The 20,946-nt window shown below is 40.9% G+C and overlaps 1 protein-coding gene across 4 annotated transcripts in view; it reads right to left on the bottom strand.

Annotated features, from left to right (window-relative positions):
- Positions 1 to 1,373: 1,373 nt before the first annotated feature.
- Positions 1,374 to 20,946, bottom strand: part of LOC144600165 (drebrin-like) — a 134,277-nt gene continuing 114,704 nt past the window's right edge. For 2 of the 4 annotated variants that reach the window (XM_078411640.1, XM_078411641.1), the window contains exons 9-15: positions 17,211 to 17,318; positions 15,353 to 15,430; positions 13,761 to 13,875; positions 10,986 to 11,129; positions 6,700 to 7,415; positions 4,822 to 4,906; positions 1,374 to 1,744 (exon numbers count right to left, since the gene is read on the bottom strand). In XM_078411640.1, the coding sequence (XP_078267766.1) occupies positions 1,680 to 1,744; positions 4,822 to 4,906; positions 6,700 to 7,415; positions 10,986 to 11,129; positions 13,761 to 13,875; positions 15,353 to 15,430; positions 17,211 to 17,318 (1,311 nt within the window). In that variant the 3' untranslated portion in view covers positions 1,374 to 1,679. The remainder of the gene's footprint in view (positions 1,745 to 4,821; positions 4,907 to 6,699; positions 7,416 to 10,985; positions 11,130 to 13,760; positions 13,876 to 15,352; positions 15,431 to 17,210; positions 17,319 to 20,946) is intronic. The other 2 variants (XM_078411643.1, XM_078411644.1) reach the window with 1 other exon arrangement.

The following is a 20,946-nucleotide window of genomic DNA, read 5'->3' as shown; positions in this document are numbered from 1 at the left end:
GTGCTGGGACCGCAGTTATTTACAATATATATTATTGATTTAGATGAAGGAATTAAAAGTAGCAATAGCAAATTTGCAGATGACACAAAGCGGGGTGGCAATGTGAACTGTGAAGAGGATGGTATGAGGATGCAGAGTGACTTGGACAGGTTGGATGAATGGCAGATGCAGTATAATGTGGATAAATGTGAGGTTATCCACTTTGGTGGCAAGAAGGCAGATTATTATCTGAATGGTGTCAGATTAGGAAAAGGGGAAGTGCAACGAGACCTGGGTGTCCTTGTACATTAGTCACTGAAAGTAAGCATGCAGGTTCAGCAGGCAGTGAAGAAAGCTAATGGCATGTTGGCCTTCATAACGAGAGGGTTTGAGTTTCGGACCAGAGGTCCTTCTGCTGTTGGACAGGGCCCTGGTGAGACCATATCTGGAGTATTGTGTGCAGTTTTGGTCTCCTAGTTTGAGGAAGGACATCCTTGCTATTGAGGGAGTGCACGAGGTTAATTCCTGGGATGGCGGGACTGTCATATGTTGAAAGAATGGAATGACTGGGCTTGGATTTACTGGAATTTAGATGAGAGGGGATCTTATAGAAACATATAAAATTATTACGGGATTGGACACGCGAGATGCAGGCAACAGGATCCCGATGTTGGGGGAGTCCAGAACCAGGGGCCAGTTAAAGAATAAGGGGTAGGCCATTTAGAACTGAGATGAGGAAAAACTTTTTCACCCAGAGAGTTGTGAATTTGTGGAATTCTCTGCCTCAGAAGGCAGTGGAGACCGATTCACTGGATGCATTCAAGAGAAAGTTAGATAGAGCTGTTTGGGCTAGGGATATGGGGAGAAGGCAGGAACGGGGTACTGATTGTGGATGATCAGCCATAATCACATTGAATGGTGGTGCTGGCTCGAAGGGCCGAATGGCCTAATCCTGCACATATTTTCTATGTATCTATGTATCTATTCAATTTCCCTTTGAATTTTAGTAACCGACTGCTTTCTCAACAGTACCTCATGGTACTGCATTAAAAAAACATGCTCGTTTTTCTTGCTCTCCAGCCTTCCTCCCACTGGAGTTAGTTTTTTTAAATTTACTCTATTCTGCCATAGCTTGGAAATAAGATGCTAAGGCATTGATAGAGCTAACATTAAAGCACTCTGAAGATAGTTGTCTATTTGTTACTTTGGTATGCTACAAGTGTTTATCTAGAAATCAGGTCAAGTGAAAACACAGGTTGGACATCACAAGTTATGAGCAAACAAAATGCAAGTAGTACAATTTCCAAGAGGGGATGAAATAGAGCAAGCAAGGAACGACAAGGCCAGATTGTATGGTATGTATGTACAGATGAGGCCTGGTTTGAAAAGCTGGATTTTCAGAAACTGTTTATTTTCATACAACAGCAATTAGCATTTCACAAAATTTGTGCTTTTGAAAATGGTACTTGAAAAGCAATTGGTGATAGTTAACACTGCTAGTCACATAATATCAGCTTCAGCAGACTATACCTAGCAGCTGTGAGTGGAATTAATATACAATAAGGTTAATTTAGAAAATAATACATTCAAATTATTACAATTAAAAATAGTAAACACAGACTAAAATGAAAACTTAGCAGTTTTTGTCATTTTCATTTACGAAGCATATTTGTCATACTGGAGGGCATCACACAACAAACTCAGTCTGCGGGGGAATGATCCGGGTCTGTGTCAGTATCATTGTCGCAATAAGTAATATCAATTTCTGAAAACAAGAAGGGAGAAACAGTAAGATGTCCCCATGGTTACACGGCAAGTATGCAAATAGCTTGGTTATAATATTCTATAGCAAGGCATATTCACCGGGTTGTGGATTATGACGCACAGACTCGAGAATGGTTGGATGCTCCTGGAAAGTGAGCAGGCTTAATGTGTGTGAGAGGAGAAAGAAAGGGCAATGGGAGGGCAGCTGTAAAACAATGTGGTAGGAAAGAGAGCAATTTTCTATCCAGGAACAGAGAGAGGGCAGCCGTTATTATACAACAAATGGAGAGCAGATAGATAAAGACAACAGTAATTTGGAGAAACTCCACACATTTCTGAGCATGCTTGCAAAATTAATTCCATAATTTTCATTCTCACCATCTGGTTTGGGGTTTTGGCTGGGAATTCAAGTAGGTGGCAATGTTTATTTCAGTTATCTACAATTCAAAATGGACTCTTCCCAAGAGTAAAATACCAGAACAACTATTTCTGGGTTGTTTTCGACAAATACACAAATTTTAAACAGATCCTCAATGATAATGATCATAATCACCTTATTGATCAAGAAATGTAATGTTGATTTTTTTCCCCTGAACTGCACTGTGGGGAAACCTTACCCTGTTAAGACTGCAATGGTTTAAGAAGGTGGCTTTTCACCATGCGCTCAAGTGCTATTAGGGAGTGGCAATAAATTCTGCCTTGTCACCACACAAAAGCATAAAAAGATATCCTATTGCTCATCCAATATTGTCCCCTAGTGCCTGGGTAGAAGCTTAGACGTATGCACAACTAATCAGTAACCATCTCTGTAGGCAGCTGAATGTCGGTTTTATAATCAATAAATAAACAAAATCCCACATTCCTCTCTTAGATCTTTATCACATCAGAGTCTCAATATTTCCTGATGTATTGATAAAGAAAATTCTGCACAACCATTCTTGATGTCATTGACACCATTATCTGATGAGGTTATGAAGATGGAAGTTTGTAGGGTGATCAAATTACAATCCCTTCTGCAAAACCTGTTTATTTTGTCTGGATAGAGCATGTATCGCAATGTGAGTGCAATGAGTATTTATTTCTACTAATCATAAAATATGCTTAGACATTGAATTTTGAAAGTTTAACCAACGCAAACCAATCCAGAAACCTACTTGGAAAAAGTATGTTTTACATCGAATCTCGATGAATGTTTCTGTGCAGAAATTATTCTTTCATTTTGGCTTTAAGAACTTAACTGCTGGCTATCAATATATATATATATATACTACTGACTGATCCCAATTGCTTGAAGATGGTCAATCCATGGAATGAAAGTGTTGATTGTATTTAATTTTAGTAATTTAACTGATTTTGAAATTGGGTGTGCTAAAATTATTACTGTTTCTAATTTAGTTGCACTCTGAGACTATATTGCACTCTGACAATATTGTTTGTAATTAATTGAAAACAACATAATTTTAGCAAATGCATTGTAACCCCAAATTCAAAACCCCCCCAACCCTTGTGTTGCACCCTTGTGTTTGTTACCTGTTACTGAGGACACCTCATTCCCTTGGTATGCTGGGTTAAAAAAACTATATAAACAACGGGACAGTTTCAAAGGAGTTACTATTTCTTGGACTTAAGACTATTAAAAACTTTGGAATGTGCAAAACGGTGACGAGGTGGTTCAGAGAAAATGACTGTATTGATCAAATGCACAGGTTGGGCAGAGAATAATAATTTCAGCAGGCAAATCCAGAAGGAAGGCATAATTTTAAAATTAGAGCTAAAGTTAACTTGGGAATCAATTTTGTCAGAAAAGGTTTTAAGAATGCAGCTCTGTAGAAATTATAGAAATTATCATAGCTAGCAAAATGTAAGAGCACTATTATACAGGGTGGATACACTGGATAAATCCATAAAATGCCTTATTCGTATGTCAACTACAACAATCAAAAGTGGCAATTGGTGGTTATCAAGTAGGGATAGTGGGCAGGGAGGTCCTGTCACAGCACATTCCCTTAAGACATGTTTGTTGGTCTGTACTTGACCACAAGGACAGAGGTCAGTGTCTGCAATGCCCCATCTTTTTATGTTGGCTGCGAAGCGACCAGCACCAGTTCATAGCCTGTTCAGTTGAACCCAGGCCTTCCTGCGGAGGTTGTTGCCTGGAGGGTGTGGTGACCAGGTCTCAAAGTATGGCTGGAGTCCTTCTGGGACAGCTAGTGCTGCATTGCTCACTGCATCCAGACTCTCAATGTATGGGCGCAGAGGCTTCCGTGAGCACAACCAGCATGGGGCATCCTTCTCATAAAGGATGTCATGCAGAAGGTGGTTAGACATAAAATGCTTGTGATTAAATGGACAGGGATCTGATGCGATGAATGTAAAATTCACAACAGTGTACATCCCAATTGGCATCTTATATGCGCTCCTGCATAGTATAAGAATTGTATTTGACTGGAAGCCTGTGACTAGTGGTGTACCTTGGGGTTCGGTGTTGGGCCTATTGCTGTCTGTCATCTATATCAATGATTTGGATGAGAATGTACAAGGCATGATTAGCAAGTATGCAGATGACACTAAAGTGTGTGGTATTGTAGACAGTGAAGATGGTTGTCTAAGATTACAGTACGATCTTGATCGGTTGGGCTGAGGAATTTTTAATTTAATTAAAACAGAGAAATGTAAGGTGTTGCATTGTGGGATGTCTAACATGGACAGGATCTACACAGTAAATAGTAGGACTCTGGGAGTGTTGTGGAGCAGAGGGATTTAGGAGCGCAGATGCATAGTTTCTTGAAAGTGGCATCACAGGTGGATAGGGGTGGTCAAGAAAGTGAGGGAGGAGGGGGGGGATGACTTATGGATCTGGTTTGTAGTGTCATCTTTGTTCTCCAAAGTCATCCTTACTCCTGGTCATTTAACATAGAAGGAGGAACCTGAGAATACTCAGATGTCCTGGTCTGTTTCCCCTGCACTTGAAAGAAAGGAATGATTGAGATGGGAGAGAATACATGTTAAGTACAAAGTGCCTTTGGGAAGTTCAAAACTGTGAAGCGTTAGCATGACAGGGAAAAGTCAGCTTCTCACCTGGTATTTTACTGCCAGTTTCTTCTACATGTGATTGGAATTTAATATAGTCATCCTGCGGTGGACTAAAAAAATCTTCAACAGCCTGTAGAATATAAATCATAACAGTTAATGAAAATTATAGGATGCAGCAAGATATACTGAACTGTATCTAAAATTATTCAGACAAAAGATAGCAAGTGCTTCACAGAATTATTTGACTTGGAAGCAAAGATTTGACAATTAGGGTTTTCATTTACATTTTACTCTCTATGATGATCTATTGCTTAGAAAAATACCTCCCTGAAAAAAAAAGAGATCAATTAGGTTTGATTTAAAAATGAGACAAATATGGGAATTTAGCCCAGCTGCACCCTTCCTTTCTCCATCTGTGACTCAGTGTAGAGCACCTGTCTTCCATCGCCTTCCATGCTACTCTGACTTGAAATCAATGGGTACTGTTCCTTCTGAATAGAATCACAGGAGGCGGTTGGAGCTTCATTATGCCAGAAATGGCTCTTTGAAAAAGTGTTAATAATGTGCCAATGCATCGTGTTCCAATTTGTGATGTTCTAATTATTCCCCAGTGCTTTATTATGGTCTTATAGATACAGCATGGAGTCTCGCCAAACAATAATCACAGATGCACTAGCTCTATGTTATCCTACACACTAGGGGCAATTTACAGAAGCCAATTAACCTCCAAATCTGCACGTCTTTGGAATGTGGAATGAACTCGGAGCACCTGAGAAAACCCACATGGTCACAGGGAGAACATACAAACTCCATACAGACTGCACCCATAGTCAGGATCGAACCCAGGTCTCTCGAGTAGTGAGGCAGCAACTCTATGCTGAACCACTACTGCCAATATGAATCCATAAATCCATATGAAATTCACTTTAAAAATTACTATTGAACCTGCGACTAACAGTCTTTTAAGCAGGTCAATTTAGATTTTAGCAAATCATTGAAAACTTACCTCCATCGCTTTTGCAATTAATTTTATATCCTCTGGTTGGAGACAGTGGGGACATATATTGCTTAGTTACTCTATCAAAATCCTCAACTGTTAACATGGTCCCCTTGAGGATATAGATTCAACAAGAGATTACACAAGGGTTCAGAAAGTCAAGGCATCAAACAAATTGACAAAAAAACAAAGTGCTGGAGGAATTCTGAGTCAGGCAGCATCTGTGGAGGGAAATGGATAGATGATGTTTTGGGTTGGGCCCCTTCTTTAGCCTGATTTAGACTATCAAACAAATTAACAAACTGTATATACAAATCTCAATAGGTTGTATCAGGTAAAAAATTAAGGCAGGAAAGAAAATTAATTGCAACTCACTCTTTTATTTATTTATGCCTCAATAATCTCTTGGAATGTTTGCATTGTAAATATATCAAATGTTTTTTGGGCACTCCTATATTAGGTTTGGTATTTTCAGTGTCAAAATTGACTCTGCCTCAACATTTCATTTCATCTCATCTTTAGAACGGCATATTGTATTGTATTTTACTATTTCCAACACCAGCTAAACCTGTAATCTGAGTGATTGTCAGTGAAGTGCTACATTGTACAGCGTACACAATTGGCTCACACTTCATTCATTTCAAATATTTCCCTTACCAATCCAAAAATTTAAAGTCAAGAAGAATGTTTGCTCAAGGCTCAGTTTATGCATAAAATTACTGAATGTAATATGTCCTGCATCGTTGTTAACTGTCCGACTACATCATTTCTAAAGCTAACTCTGACATGATGGTACATTTTGATTAATATCATATCAAACAGTTGAACTCCATACCCTTGCTGTAACTGAAACCAAATTAAAAATGCTTCCTGCTTTCAAGCATAATAATGGGCAACTTGCAAGTATCCTTTTTATGTTATCTTACCTCTACATCCTGGGGCTTGGGCAATTCCTGCATTCCAAAGCAAAAGTCTCCACTCATCTGGTGTGAGCTTTCAAGCTCTATCAGGCTTGGAATATTTTCCCACTGCTGTGAATCAAGGCAGTCTGGAGGTGGTGCTGGCAATCCTTCATTATTATCAAAACACAGCAAGTTGTCTTCCGCATTTCCTTCACTGTTCTGTGGCTGCTGTTGTTGTTGCCCTACTTCAGTAGGCTCTAATTCCGCATATTGCCCTGCTGATTCCTGGAGGTTTACAAGCAGTTGGCTATTTGCATCAATGTCTGCAGGTGTCTCATCCAGTGGTGGCCTTTTCATATTTAAAATCAGTTCCATGTTGTCATTATTGGTGTAGATCAATGGCTTCTCTGCGATAACACTGTGGGATTCAGATGGCAGCTGGTCTATTCCATTGGGCTCCATAAAGTCCAGTAAGTTCTCATTCACTTGTGGAAAATTGTCATTCGTTTGTGGCTTCCCAATGTCTACCAGGCTTTGTCCCTCAGTACTTGTGAAACCTCGCTGGTCAATGTGCACTGACTCTTCAGTGTGTACGAAGCTGGGTACCTCAGGCCATATGGGGATTGGGGTGTCAATATCTATCAGGCCAGGTTCTTCAGTATAACTTGGCACATTCTGTTCTGGTAATGGCTCTTCACATCGAATCAGTGGCTTTTCTGGAAAGGTAGGTGTAGTCTTGTCTAGATAGAACACAATTGATAGAGTCATTAAATTAAATGTAGGCATGTCTCAAGTTACTTGTTTTCCCTATGGTGCTATTGACCCTTTGAGTACTTGCCGTCCATCTACTTATCTACTTACTGCTATAATAAATTGTGTGCCACTCTCTGGCCATAGAAATGCACTGTATCAAAATAATTATAGGTTTGGTCTCATTCCTAACCTTTTAACAGAGCCCTGAAAATTTTACCTGTTTTATTTTGATTCTATTCCCTTTTGAAATTTACAACTGAATTTATTTATAGCACTTTTGTATGCAAAGCATTCCTGATCACATCTACTTGTGTATACATTCTCCTCGTGTTCCCTCTAGTTTTGTTTATTCACACCACAGTGCACCACATCTACACTGACCTTATTGCCCATTTGCACTAAATCCCATTAGCCTGCAGTCGGACCCTATCCATCTAAATGCCTCTAAATACCAGCTGGCAGGATTACTTGTAGATATCTTTAACCTCTTCCTACTCCAATCTGAGGTTTCCACCTGCTTTAAGAAGACTACGGCCATTCCAGTGCCAAAGAAAAACAAGGTTGTGTGTTTAAATAACTACCATCTAATGGTTCTGACATCCATCATTGTAAAGTGCTTCGAGAGACTGGTCATGGCTCACATCAACTACCTCCCAGGCAGCCAAAATTCATGTATTGCCGAAACAAACCCAAACCAGATACCATTTCTATGGCCCTACATACATCTCTGGAACAACAAGCTAGCAAGGACACCTACGTTTAATGATTATATCTCTTCCTTCAACATTATAATTGCAATCAAACTCCTGGATCCAAGACTCAGTATTCCCCACTGCAACAGGATTCTGGCCCATAAGCATGGCAATCAGTAAGGATAGGCAACAAACATCCACCACGATAATCCTCAACACAGGTGCCCTGCGAGGAGGCTGCATTCTCAGTCCTTTACTATACTCCTTACACACTAACAACTGTGCAGCAAAATTCTGCTCTAACTCCATTTACAAATTTGCAGATGACACCATCGTAGTTGGCCAGATCTCAAACAATGACGAGACTGAGTACTGGAAGGAGACATGGTGTCAAGACAAATACCTCTCCGTCAATGTCAGCAAAATGAAGGAGATTGTTTTTGGCTTTAGGAAGCGGGATGGAGCACATGCCAGATAGTGCTGAAGTGGATATGGACGAGGGTCATACAGCATGCAAACAGGCTCTTCAGCCCACCTTGCCCATGCTGACCAAGAAACCCCATCTAAACTAGTCTCACATGCCTGCATTTGGCCTATATCCTTCTAAACCTATCCTTTCCATGTACCTGTCCAAATGTCTTTTAAATGTACCTATCACAATTACCTCCTCTGGCAGCTCGATCTATATACCCATCACCCTTTGTGTGAGAAAGTTGCCCCTCAGGTCCCTATTAAATCTTTCTCCTCTCGCCTTAAACCTATGTCCATGGTGATGAAGTACTTTGAGAGGTTGGTTATGGCAACTCCTACCGCAACAAGAACCTGGACCCACTACAATTTGCCTACTGCCACAACAGCCAATATTATTGTTTGTAAAAGACAGACACAAAATGCTGGAGTAACTTAGTGAGTCAGACAACATCTCTGGAGAAAATGGATAGGTGACGTTTCAGGTCGGGACATTATGGTATTTACGGAGTACTATGTTTACATATCTGTTGTGCTGCTGCAAGTAAGATTGTAATTGTTCCACTTCAGAACATGTGAAAAAACACACTTGACTTGTGGATTATTTTCCACTTGGATTTCTTCTGAAGTTTTCATCAAAGTCTATCACTACGGAATGCTTCACAAAGAACAAAATACTTATAAACTGGTCATGAGCTAAAATGTACAGCCGCAGAACAATCTTTAGAACTTCGCTGGTTTACAGATATTTGCATCATTGATAGCCACAGGTGAGGTGCCAGAAAACTGCAGTGTGGCTAATTTATGTCTTTATTAAATAAAGCCTTTGTTAAATAGCTGCGAGAAAAAGCCTGGGAACTAGAGACTAGTGAGCCTTCCATCACTGTTTGGTAGATTATTGGAGGAGTTTCTGATGGGCAGGATCTACATGCTTTTGGAAAGGCAAGGACTAATTAGAGATAATCGGCATTGCTTTGTGTCTCATCAATTTTAATTTTGAAAATGGTGATTAAATGGTGATTAAAGATTAATGAGGGCAGTGCAGTAGATATGGAATACATGTATTTTAGCAAGTCCTTAGACTAGTTGCTGACTTGTAGGGTGGTCTGGAAGGTTTGGATCACATGGCATCCAGTGTGAGCTAGCCACTTGGAAACAAAATTAGCTTGTCGGAGTCAGATGGTGGTGGTGGTAGAGGGGTGTTTTTTTAATCTGGAGCCCTGTTATAATGGAGCACCACAAGGATCGATGCTGGGTTCACTGTTGTTCATTATTTACATCAACCATTTGCATATGAATGTAGGTGGCATGGTTAGAAGGCTGAAGAAGGATTTCTACGATTACAATGTGTGTCTTGAACAACTCTGCCAGTGGGCCAAGGAATGGCAGGTGAAGATTAATTCAGAGATGTTGCAGGGTGGTAAATGGTAGAACCATGCAGAATGTTTTAGAACAGAAGCCTAAAAGGGTGTAAGTACATTGTTCCCTGAAAGTGGCGACAAAGGTGAACAGGGTGGTAAAGAAGGTGTTTTGCCTGCTTTCGCTCATCGGTTGGGATATTGAGTGCTGGAGTTGTATCATTATGTCATAGATGTTGGCGAGGCTATATTTGGAGGACTGTGTATAGTTCTGGTTGTACTGCTATAAGAAGGGAGTAGGTGAATTGGAAAGAGTGTAACAAAGATGTGTGATAATGTTTTCTGGTCTGGAAAGTTTGAGACAAAAAGTATCCTACAAGTATCCTTCTTATCCTACAAGAAGCTGCAGGATAAGCTGGGTCACCTTTTCTCACTGCAGAGTAGGAGGTTGAGGGGCGACTTAATAGAGGCATCTCCAATCACGATAGGCGTAGATAAGGTGAATAGCAGTCTTTTTCCCAAGGTAGGAAAGTCAAAAACTAGAGGGCATAGGTTAAAGATAAGAGGAGGTACATTTTCATACAGAGGAAGAAGCACATATGGAACGAGTTGTCAGAGGAAGTGGAGGAGGTGAGAACAATTACATTATTTATAGAACACTTTGACTGGTGTACGGGTAAGAAATATATGGACAGACATGCGCTGGGCACAGGCAAGTAGGACTAGTTTGCTTGGTTGATATGGATGAATTGGGCTGACCGGCTTGTTTCTGTGTTGTATAGTTCTATGACTCTTTTCACTTGTTTTACGAGTCTTCTTCAGCTACAAAGAAATATAAATAGATTTACAGATGTTTGACAGTTATACTATAGCAAAAAGAGAAATGCCCATTATTAAGTGAAGCGAAAAACACCAGTCTCTTTTTTTTTAAATCAATTTTTGGACTTTGAATTCTGCCTGATGTGAATGCATCAAACAAAGCCTATGATAATACTTCGATGTTTAAACATTCAGTTCGCTTTATTGATGAGATCCATACCTGCGTCCAGAATTAAATTTGGAAGCTCTTCCTCTACAGCTTTTTCATTCTCCTTATATATTGGTGCTGCAACAATGCTTGGATCAGGAGCACTGAAGGATGTTATGTCTTCCAATCTGGTCGGCTCAAATTGGGTCTGGTGGACTGTGGAAAGGGTTGAAAGCAAAAATCAATATAGAATAACTGCCAAATCTCAAACTTAAAAGGAAAAACTATGAAACATAACTTGGTATTTTTTAAAATATATACATTGCTTGGTCAGTTAGGCAGAATAAATGATCTAGAAGTTTGATAATGTGACCACTGGGAACTTGTGAAACTAATTAATCTTAAAATAATCAGAAAATTAACAATACGAATGTTTTAATAGAGGTGTATGTGGTAGTCAAAAATACTCATGCACGCACTCAAGAACAAAACTTGTAGAAGATAAAATGACTTTTTTAGATGAGTTGTGATTAAATTTTAAAATGCTCTTTACAAATAACCTAGCAGATTATTTCACAACCTTTATTTGAACATGTTTACATGCAATGGAGGATTTAATTTCCTGAGAGTAGTCATCAGACTTTTCCACAAACATTGCCAAAGAGATTTTTCTTGTTAGGGACAATAATTAACCAAGGACTAAAATGCCTCATTCTTTTTATTTTAAACGGGTTTTGCCTTTAATTAAAGGATTGATTAAAATGATGAATCAACTTTATGCCCCTTGCAAAAATGCAGAGTAATTCATTCTGTACAGCCTGGACTAATGACTGTAAAAGGCTAATTTTGCTTGTCAAGTATCGGAATTGATATACGAACATCTTTTCCAACATTGGCAGAATCCAAATTCACCTTGAAAGATTGAAACTTTGACACAAACAGCACGCAAGGATGACAATCAAGTGAAAGTTGATATTAGAAGGTAAGACACTAGCTAAGTACTGGATTTGCCTTTGAGGCACACAAGAGTTTACCTTTGTAGCACTCAGGAGAGATAGGATTTCAGAAAGTCAGTGGGATGGACCTTACCTTCTATTGCACAACAGAAGACAAAAGATGGAACTGCTTTTTTGGCACACAGAGAAGACGACATTGAAGCAAACAACAAAAATAGGAAATAGACACAAAAAGCTGAAGTAATTCAGGAGGTCAGGCAGCATCTCCGGAGAAAAGGAATAGGTGACGTTTCGGGTCGAGACCCTTCTTCAGACTGAGAGTCAGGAGAAAGGGAAACGAGAGATATCGATGGTGACACAGAGAGATATAGATGATGATAGAGATAGAGGACAAATTAATGAAAGATATGCAAAAAAGTAACGATGCTCAAGGAATGGTGGAGCCCGCAATGGCCCTTGTTAGTTGTGGGCTAGGTGATAACGACTTACACAGACAATGAAATTCAATAGGATGACAGTGAAATTAGTACGACGCCTGGGGTGGGGGAGGGACGGAGTGGGAGGGGGTGCAAGGGTTACTTGAAGTTAGAGAAATCAAAATCTATTCTGCTGGGTTGTAAGCTGAAATGGCTGAATTGTAAACAAAGATAGGAAGGCGGAACTTGCTTTCTGTGGCTGGCAGGAAAAGACAAATGAATTGGTTTTCCAGTATGTGTATGCCAGGAACATGAAACTGCTTTCTAAGTGACAAGAAAGGCAGGAACATGAAACTCTTGGGGGCATGCAAGGACTGCGCAATAGTTGAAATGAGACAGTAACACGTACAGTCAGAATCATTGGGGCAGTTGAGGATGATTCCTTCTGTACAGCCTGGACTAATGACTGTAAAAGGCTAATTTTGCTTGTCAAGTATCGGAATTGATCTACGGACATCTTTTCTTACATTGCCAGAATCCAAATTCACCTTGAAAGATTGAAACTTTGACACAACACCCCCCCCCCCTTTCTCACCAACTCTGTATCTCTTCCCATCTGGCCTTAGGTTGAACATGAGTATTTACCCCCTACACCTGGCTGTACTGAACAATCGGCAGTAACGGACACTGTCTCTCCCCGTCTTCCGTTATCACAAGGGTTTACTGTATCAGTAAAACCTTTTCCCCGAGCTGTAATTCAACTTATCCCTAAGTGGCTCAACTTCAACCAATTAAACTAACCATTACATCTGGACTCTGGGATGAGTGATCCCAGACTCAATTACATTAGCTGGTCCAGCTGAATACATCTTCACCACTTGTCTAGTTACTTAATTTGAGACAACCGAACATGCTTCCCCCTTTGTGTCCTTTCGCTGTGAGGTGCCCTCCCTCCTTTTTCAGCTGCATTATTTGATTCAATCACCATTTCTAACTTCTATCTGACATCATTCACACCACTCTGCAGAACTCCCGACCAGATTATTCAACATGATTAATTCCATTTCATGCTGTGGTTATTTCATAAGCCTCTGATATCTCTCGATACCACCGTCAATTAGATGTCATGATTGTTCTGTTACAGCCCAAGTGAAACATTGACATCTGCTCAAGGTATCATGTTAAAAACATTAATTATATTAGATTAAAATTTTACCAGTAGCATTTGGCTTTACATTATGTTGTTTACCTCAAATCTTGATGGTGATCGTCTCGCTGCAATCATTTCAACAAGCATCCAAACAGATAGTAATGTGAGCAACTATTTTATTTTAACTGACATTCAAATGGATTTGATGATGGACAAAACTATTAACTCTGCCATTTCAGTGGAAGGAATTTCATGTGAATTAGAAGACGAGGAAAGTCAAGAGGTTGATGTCGTGGCAATGAGAACAATAGAGATTTTTTCCTACCTGGTCTTTGACCTGAAAATTGTGCAGTCTCAAAACTTGTTGTCATGGCTCTTTCTCGCTGCTTAAAAAATTCCCTTGGATTTCCATCCCGCAGTGCAATAAGGGCGGCAGCTTCCTGATGGGAGAACACATGAAAGAGTTGAGCTACTGAAGAAGGTACTTCTGATTGAGAATGATCAGCCATGATCACATTGAATGGCGGTGCTGGCTCGAAGGGCCACATTGAATGATCAGCCATGATCACATTGAATGGCGGTGCTGGCTCGAAGGGCCGAATGGCCTCCTCCTGCACCTATTGTCTATTGTCTATTGTCTTACTACTCTGGGGTGTTTCATATGCATGGTTATGAAGCTTTTGTGAATCACCTTTCGCACCATGTGCCTTACAGGAGGATAAGGTACAACATCTAGGGTTTACATAGAGCCTAGTTTAGATACAGAGTGGAAACAAGCCCTCCGAGCCACCAAATCCACACTAACCAGCAATCCCCACATACTAACACTATCCTATACACACCAGGGACAATCTGCAATTTTACCGTAGCCAATCAACCTACAAGCCTGTACGTCTTTGGAATGTGGGAGGAGACCGGAGATCCCAGAGATTACCCATGCACATCACAGGGAGAACATACAAACCATGTACAGACAGCACCTGTAGTCAGGATATAACACGGGTCTCTGGCACTGTAAGGCAGCAGCTATACTGCCACGTCACCACCCAGCTTCACCGGAAGAATGGAAGAGCTTGGAATGGGAATCAGACAGGTGACTGGACCTTTGGATCACATTTATAGAATTATTATTGGTGAGCTAGACTCTATTTAGTCTCCCCACCAAAAAAGCGACTACGTTGGGAGCCTCAAATATGCAGCACTAAATTGGAAAAGTACAAATCGCTGCCTCACCTAGAAAGGGGAGTGGGTATTTGTAGAGGCAAAGAGTGAACCAAAGCATCTTGGCATACCTTCTCTACACCTGAACACTTGCGCCATTCAAAAATCCAGATTTCATAAAAGATAATTGATATGAAAAGAAAATTCTCCATGACAAGTGCGTCCTGTTGGTGGCAGTGGCTACAACGTGAGCTGCAAAAACAGCCACGTCAACCGGACTGTGCAATGGGTGAAGGAGGGCTTACTGGTACACCTTGTGAGTTAGAGTTGGCGCCTGAAGCCGGAGCTGGGGTAGCAGTGCGAGCCGGGGTGGTGTCGGCAGCTCCATCCGCTTCAACTGAAATCCGTTATAAAGGGATCCCTTAAAACAAGAGTTTACTGTAGCTTCAATTATGTCATCACTTATCCAGCCCTGCCTCTTCCAGGGCTAACACTGTAGAAAGGTTGTGTGAAGAGCTTGTTGATGCAGAATTCGCACCAGTGAAAATGAGAGGCTGGAGGTCTGACAGAGTTAGACTCTATCTAAACTCGGCTGCAGCCGCGGGCAAAATGCTCAGGAGTTTCTGTCAGATCAAATCTATTTTTCCAATACTATTATTTGTCACAACATAGCTCCGAGATTATTTTCAGTATTCCGTGCACAAATCAATTTAAAACTTACGAATGAATCACATTTTGAGCACATTAAATACTCACTGCTGCTTTCTCAGCTGAATCGCTGATCTTGGATCCCCTGTTCTCTTCATCCTCTTCTATTCCCTCCTTCTGCATTTCCTGTTTGGAAATGGATATTTGTTTATGAGCATCATTTGAATATCATTGCTAAAAATCATACTGCAGCACTTTCTCCTATTGCCACATTAAATCTGGATGGACTCATGTCGGTGAGCAAGGGATGATTATCACCATAGTGAAATGAGAAAAAACATTGCTAAAATTTATAAAATTAAGCATACTTTATCAGTATAGGATTAGAGCAGCTACCATCATCTCAATACATTAGACGGATAGAGTCACAGAGTCATGCAGCATAGAAACCGGCCCATTCGCCCAACTTGCCCACAAGGAATCAGTGCCCCATCTACACTAGTCCCACCAACCTGTGTTTGGCCTTTTTGCCTCTAAACCTATCCCATCCATGTACTTGTCCAAATGTTTCTTAAATGTTGTGATAGTACCTCCTTCAACTACCTCCTCCAGCAACTCATTCCATACACCCACAACCATCTGTGTGAAAAGGTTACCCCTTGGGTCCCTATTAAATCTTTCCCCCCTCACCTTAAACATATGTCCTCTGGTTCTTGATTCCCCTGCTCTGGGTAAAAACCTTAGCATTTATTCTATCTATTTCTCTCATGATCATATACACCACTATACGATCACCCCTCATCTTCCTGCGCTCCAAGGAATAAACTCCTAACTTGCTCAACCTCTTCCTATAACACAAGCCATGGCAGCATCTTCATAAATCTTCTCTACACGCTTTCCAGCTTGAAAACATCTTTCCTATAACAGGGTGACCAAAACTGAACACAATCCTCTAAATGTGGACTCACCAATGTCTTGTACAACTGTAAAAGAACCTCCCAATTTTTACTCTCAAAACTCTGATTGATGAAGGTCAATGTGCCGAAAGCCTTCCTGATCACCTTATCTACCTGTGATGCCACTTTCAAGGAACAAAGCACCTGCACTCCTAGATCTCTCTGCTCCACAGCACTCCTCAGAACCCTGCCATTCATTGTGTAGGTCCTGCCCTGGTTAGACTTCCCAAAACGCAACACCTCTCACTTCTCTGTATTAAAATCCACCTGCCCAACCGATCAAGATCCTGCTGCAAATTTTTACAATCATCTTCACTATCAACACTATCATCTTCACTATCAACAATACCACCCACTTTAGTGTCATCTGCAAACTTGCTAATCATGTCTTGTACATCCGCATCCAAATCATTAATAAGTAACAGTTACAGGCCTCCAATCCAAAAATACAATCTTCCACTGTCACCCTGTGTTTCCTTCCATGAAGCCAATTTTCTATCCATTCAGCTATCTCTCTTTGGATCCCATACAATTTAACCTTCCAGAGCAGCCTACCATGCGAACCTTGTCAAATGCTTTGCTGAAATTCATATAATCAACGTCTACAGCTCTGCTGTCATCAACCTATTTGGTCACATCTTCAAAAAAATCGCGAGACGCAAACTCCCACATATAAAAGCATGCTGACCATCCCTAATCAGCCCTTGTCCATATCTTTTTATATATCTTTATACATATATATATATATTTATATCTTATATCTTATCCTTCAGAATACTCTCTAGTAACCTTCCAACCATTGATGTTAGGCTCACTGGCCTGTATTTCCCTGGCTTTTCCCTGCAGCCATTCTTAAATAGAAAGCACAACATTTGCCACCCTCCAGCCTTCCGGCACCTCATAAGTATTTAATGATGACTCTTAAATCTCAGCCGGGCACCTGCATTTCCCTCTCTAGTTTCCCACAGTGTCCTCGAATATATCTGATCAGGCCACGGAGATTTGTTTACCTTCGTACACGTTAGAACCTTCAGCACCTCTTCGATGTAATACTGACTGCCCTCAAGACACTTCCATTGACTGCCCCAAGTTCCCTGGTCCTCATGTCTTTCTCCATGCTAAAAATAGAGGAGAAATACTAATTGAGGACTTTGCCCATCTCCTGTGGCTCCAGTGTTGACCGCTTTGATTCCCGAGAGGCTTCATTCTTGCTCTGGTTATCCTTTTTCCTTTAATGTGTTTATAAAATCTCTTGGGATTATTCTTACTATTATCTGCCAGAACCATCTCCTTCTCCTTTTTGAACTCCTGTTCCTTTTTTAGCGTGCTCCTCAGTTCCCGACACTCCTCCAGGGATAGGCATGATCCAAGCTTCCTATACCTGCCCCATGCCTCCTTCTTATTCTTGACCAGAGCACCAATTTCTCTTATCATCCAAGCTTCCTTATGCCTTCCCCTTCACTCTAACAGAAACGTGCATGATCTGGACTCTTGTCAGCACTCTTTTAAAAACATCCCAATTTCCAGACATTCCACCCCCCTCCCAACAATCTAGTTTAAACCCCCCCCCCCCCGTGTGGCACCAGCTATCCTGCCTGGCAGAATATTAGTTCCCCCCCAGTTAAGGTGCAACCCATCCCTCTTGTACAGGTCACCCCTGCTTTAGAAGAGATCCCAATGGTCTGGAAATCTGAATCCTTGCCACCGGTACCAACTCTTCAACCATGTATTTGCCTCCGATACCTTCTTGTTCCTACCCTCACTAGCATGTGGCTCTGGAAGCAATCCAGAGATCACTACCCTGGAGGTCCTGCTTTGTTACCTAACTCCCTATACTCATTTTCCTGCACCTCATTCCTTTTCCTACCTATGTCATTTGTGCCAACATGCACAACGACGTCCAGCTGCTCACCCTCCCTTTTGTGAATGTCATGCTGCCACTCTGAGACACCCTGGACCCTGGAAACAGGGATGCAATATTTCATCCTGAAGTCTCGACTGCTGCCTCAGAATCTCCTGTCTACACTCCTAACAAAAGAGTCACCTACCACTATGGCTCTGCCTGATGTCGCCCTTCCCTGCTGAGCCTCGGAGGCGGCTTGGTGCCACTGCCCTGCCTGGTACTGCTGCTCAGCTTTGATATATCATCCCTCCTGTCCCCGACAGGAGCCAAAAGGGTATAGCTGCTTTGAAGGAGGATGGACAGAGGGGTCCCCTGCACTCCATTTCCCTTCCTCGTGGTCACCCACCTTCTCTGTCCCTGGACCTGCCATCAATTTTTATGCTTCAATTATAAATTCAAAGTTAGGTGCAGTGTGGATGACATGTTCAGGACTAAATAGAACTGAAGCTTTAGAAGAACATCATACTCTATTATGATTATGGGTCTTATTGATTACTAAATAATGGGATTATCAATAAATTGTGCAAAGAGTGCCTGGAGCATGACACTGCACTTCCTGTGACTAGATTATTGACGGGTTTGTTTTTCAGATAACCATATTCTCAGACAATTTCAGGCTTTAATAATATCTTCAATAATAATAAAAAATAATATTTAATAATAACTTCAGAGTATCAACTTCTCTCATGGAATAACTTTCCCCAACTAACTGATTTCAGTGTCTAGGTGTAGGGAATTATCCAACATATGCACCCATTCCCCATCTCAGAAGCACTTTTATTTCAAATTGATGTTTGAAATATATAAAATACTGGCATATACATAATATCAGCCTGGGTTAAGATCTATTCAAAAGTACCTTGGTTGTTCAATATAATATTTTCCAGCAGGCCAAACTGCTAGCATATTAAATTTTACACCTTATCTTATTTTAGCTCATTTTAAGTTAGATTAGATGGTAACAATAAATCTTTGTCCCATTTACAAGATTGAAATAAGATGCCTCATTTATGTAGAAAATATGAATGCCATCTTATTCCCTTCCTGTACGAGTTTAACTTTCCACTTTATTTAGAGTAAATGACTGAAAATAAATATATTAACCTAATTACTTATATAAAAGTAGTGTCATGGTCAAATTACTGGACTGGCACTCAGAATTCTGAATCACTGGTTAAGACTTGATTGTTCATATTCCATAATGGTAATTGGGGAATTTAAATTCAATTAAAAAAATGACCGAATTGCTGTTTAAAAAAACATCGAGTTCACTAATGTCCTTAAGAGAAGGAAATCTATCATCCTTATCCTGTCTAAACTCCAGGCTGACAAATTGTTTTCTCGGCTTTGGTGTAATCAGGGATGAACATGACATTAAGCAGTGCCATTAAGCATGTACAGCTCATAGAACATAGAAAAGTACAGCATAGGAATAGGCCCTTCGACCCACAATACCTGAGCTAAACATAATGCCATCTGTCTACACATGATCCATATCCCTCCATTCCCTGCAAATCAATATACCTATCTAAAAGCCTCTTAAACAAAACTATTGTATCTACCTCCACCACCTCCCCTGGCAGCACCAGCCAGCCATCCACCACCCTCTGTGTAAATATCCTTGCCCCGTACATCTCCTTTAAACTTTGCACCATTCACTTCATAGCTATGGCCTCTAATCTTGACATTTCCACCGTAGGCAAGGCAAATGTGGGTCCCTTGAAGACAGAAGCAGGGGAATTTATTATGGGGAACAAAGAAATGGCAGACGAGTTAAACCGTTACTTTGGATCTGTCTTCAATGAGGAAGATACACACAATCTCCCAAATGTTCTAGGGGCCGGAGAACCTAAGGTGATGGAGGAAATCCACATTAGGCAGGAAATGGTTTTGGGTAGACTGATGGGACTGAAGGCTGATAAATCCCCAGGGCCTGATGGTCTGCATCCCAGAGTACTTAAGGAGGTGGCTCTAGAAATAGTGGAAGCATTGGAGATCATTTTTCAATGTTCTATAGATTCAGGATCAGTTCCTGTGGATTGGAGGATAGCAAATGTTATCCCACTTTTTAAGAGAGGGAGAGAGAAAACGGGTAATTATAGACCAGTTAGTCTGACATCAGTGGTGGGGAAGATGCTGGAGTCAATTATAAAAGACGAAATTGCTGAGCATTTGGATAGCAGTAACGGGATCATTCCGAGTCAGCATGGATTTACGAAGGGGAAATCATGCTTGACAAATCTACTGGAATTTTTTGAGGATGTAACTAGGAAAATTGACAAGGGAGAGTCAGTGGATGTGGTGTACCTCGACTTTCAGAAAGCCCTCGACAAGGTCCCACATCGGAGATTAGTGGGCAAAATTAGGGCACATGGTATTGGGGGTAGGGTACTGACATGGATAGAAAATTGGTTGACAGACAGAAAGCAAAGAGTGGGGATAAATGGGTCCCTTTCGGAATGGCAGGCAGTGACCAGTGGGGTACCGCAAGGTTCGGTGCTGGGACCCCAGCTATTTACGATATACATTAATGACTTAGACGAAGGGATTAAAAGTACCATTAGCAAATTTGCAGATGATACTAAGTTGGGGGGTAGTGTGAATTGTGAGGAAGATGCAATAAGGCTGCAGGGTGACTTGGACAGGTTGTGTGAGTGGGCGGATACATGGCAGATGCAGTTTAATGTAGATAAGTGTGAGGTTATTCACTTTGGAAGCAAGAATAGAAAGGCAGATTATTATCTGAATGGTGTCAAGTTAGGAGGAGGGGGAGTTCAACGAGATCTGGGTGTCCTAGTGCATCAGTCAATGAAAGGAAGCATGCAGGTACAGCAGGCAGTGAA

Source organism: Rhinoraja longicauda, chromosome 14 (genome assembly GCF_053455715.1).
Source record: "Rhinoraja longicauda isolate Sanriku21f chromosome 14, sRhiLon1.1, whole genome shotgun sequence".
Taxonomy (NCBI): Eukaryota; Metazoa; Chordata; class Chondrichthyes; order Rajiformes; family Arhynchobatidae; genus Rhinoraja; species Rhinoraja longicauda.
Note: the sequence above shows the minus strand (reverse complement) of the source record. Positions and strands in the feature narration are given on the sequence as shown.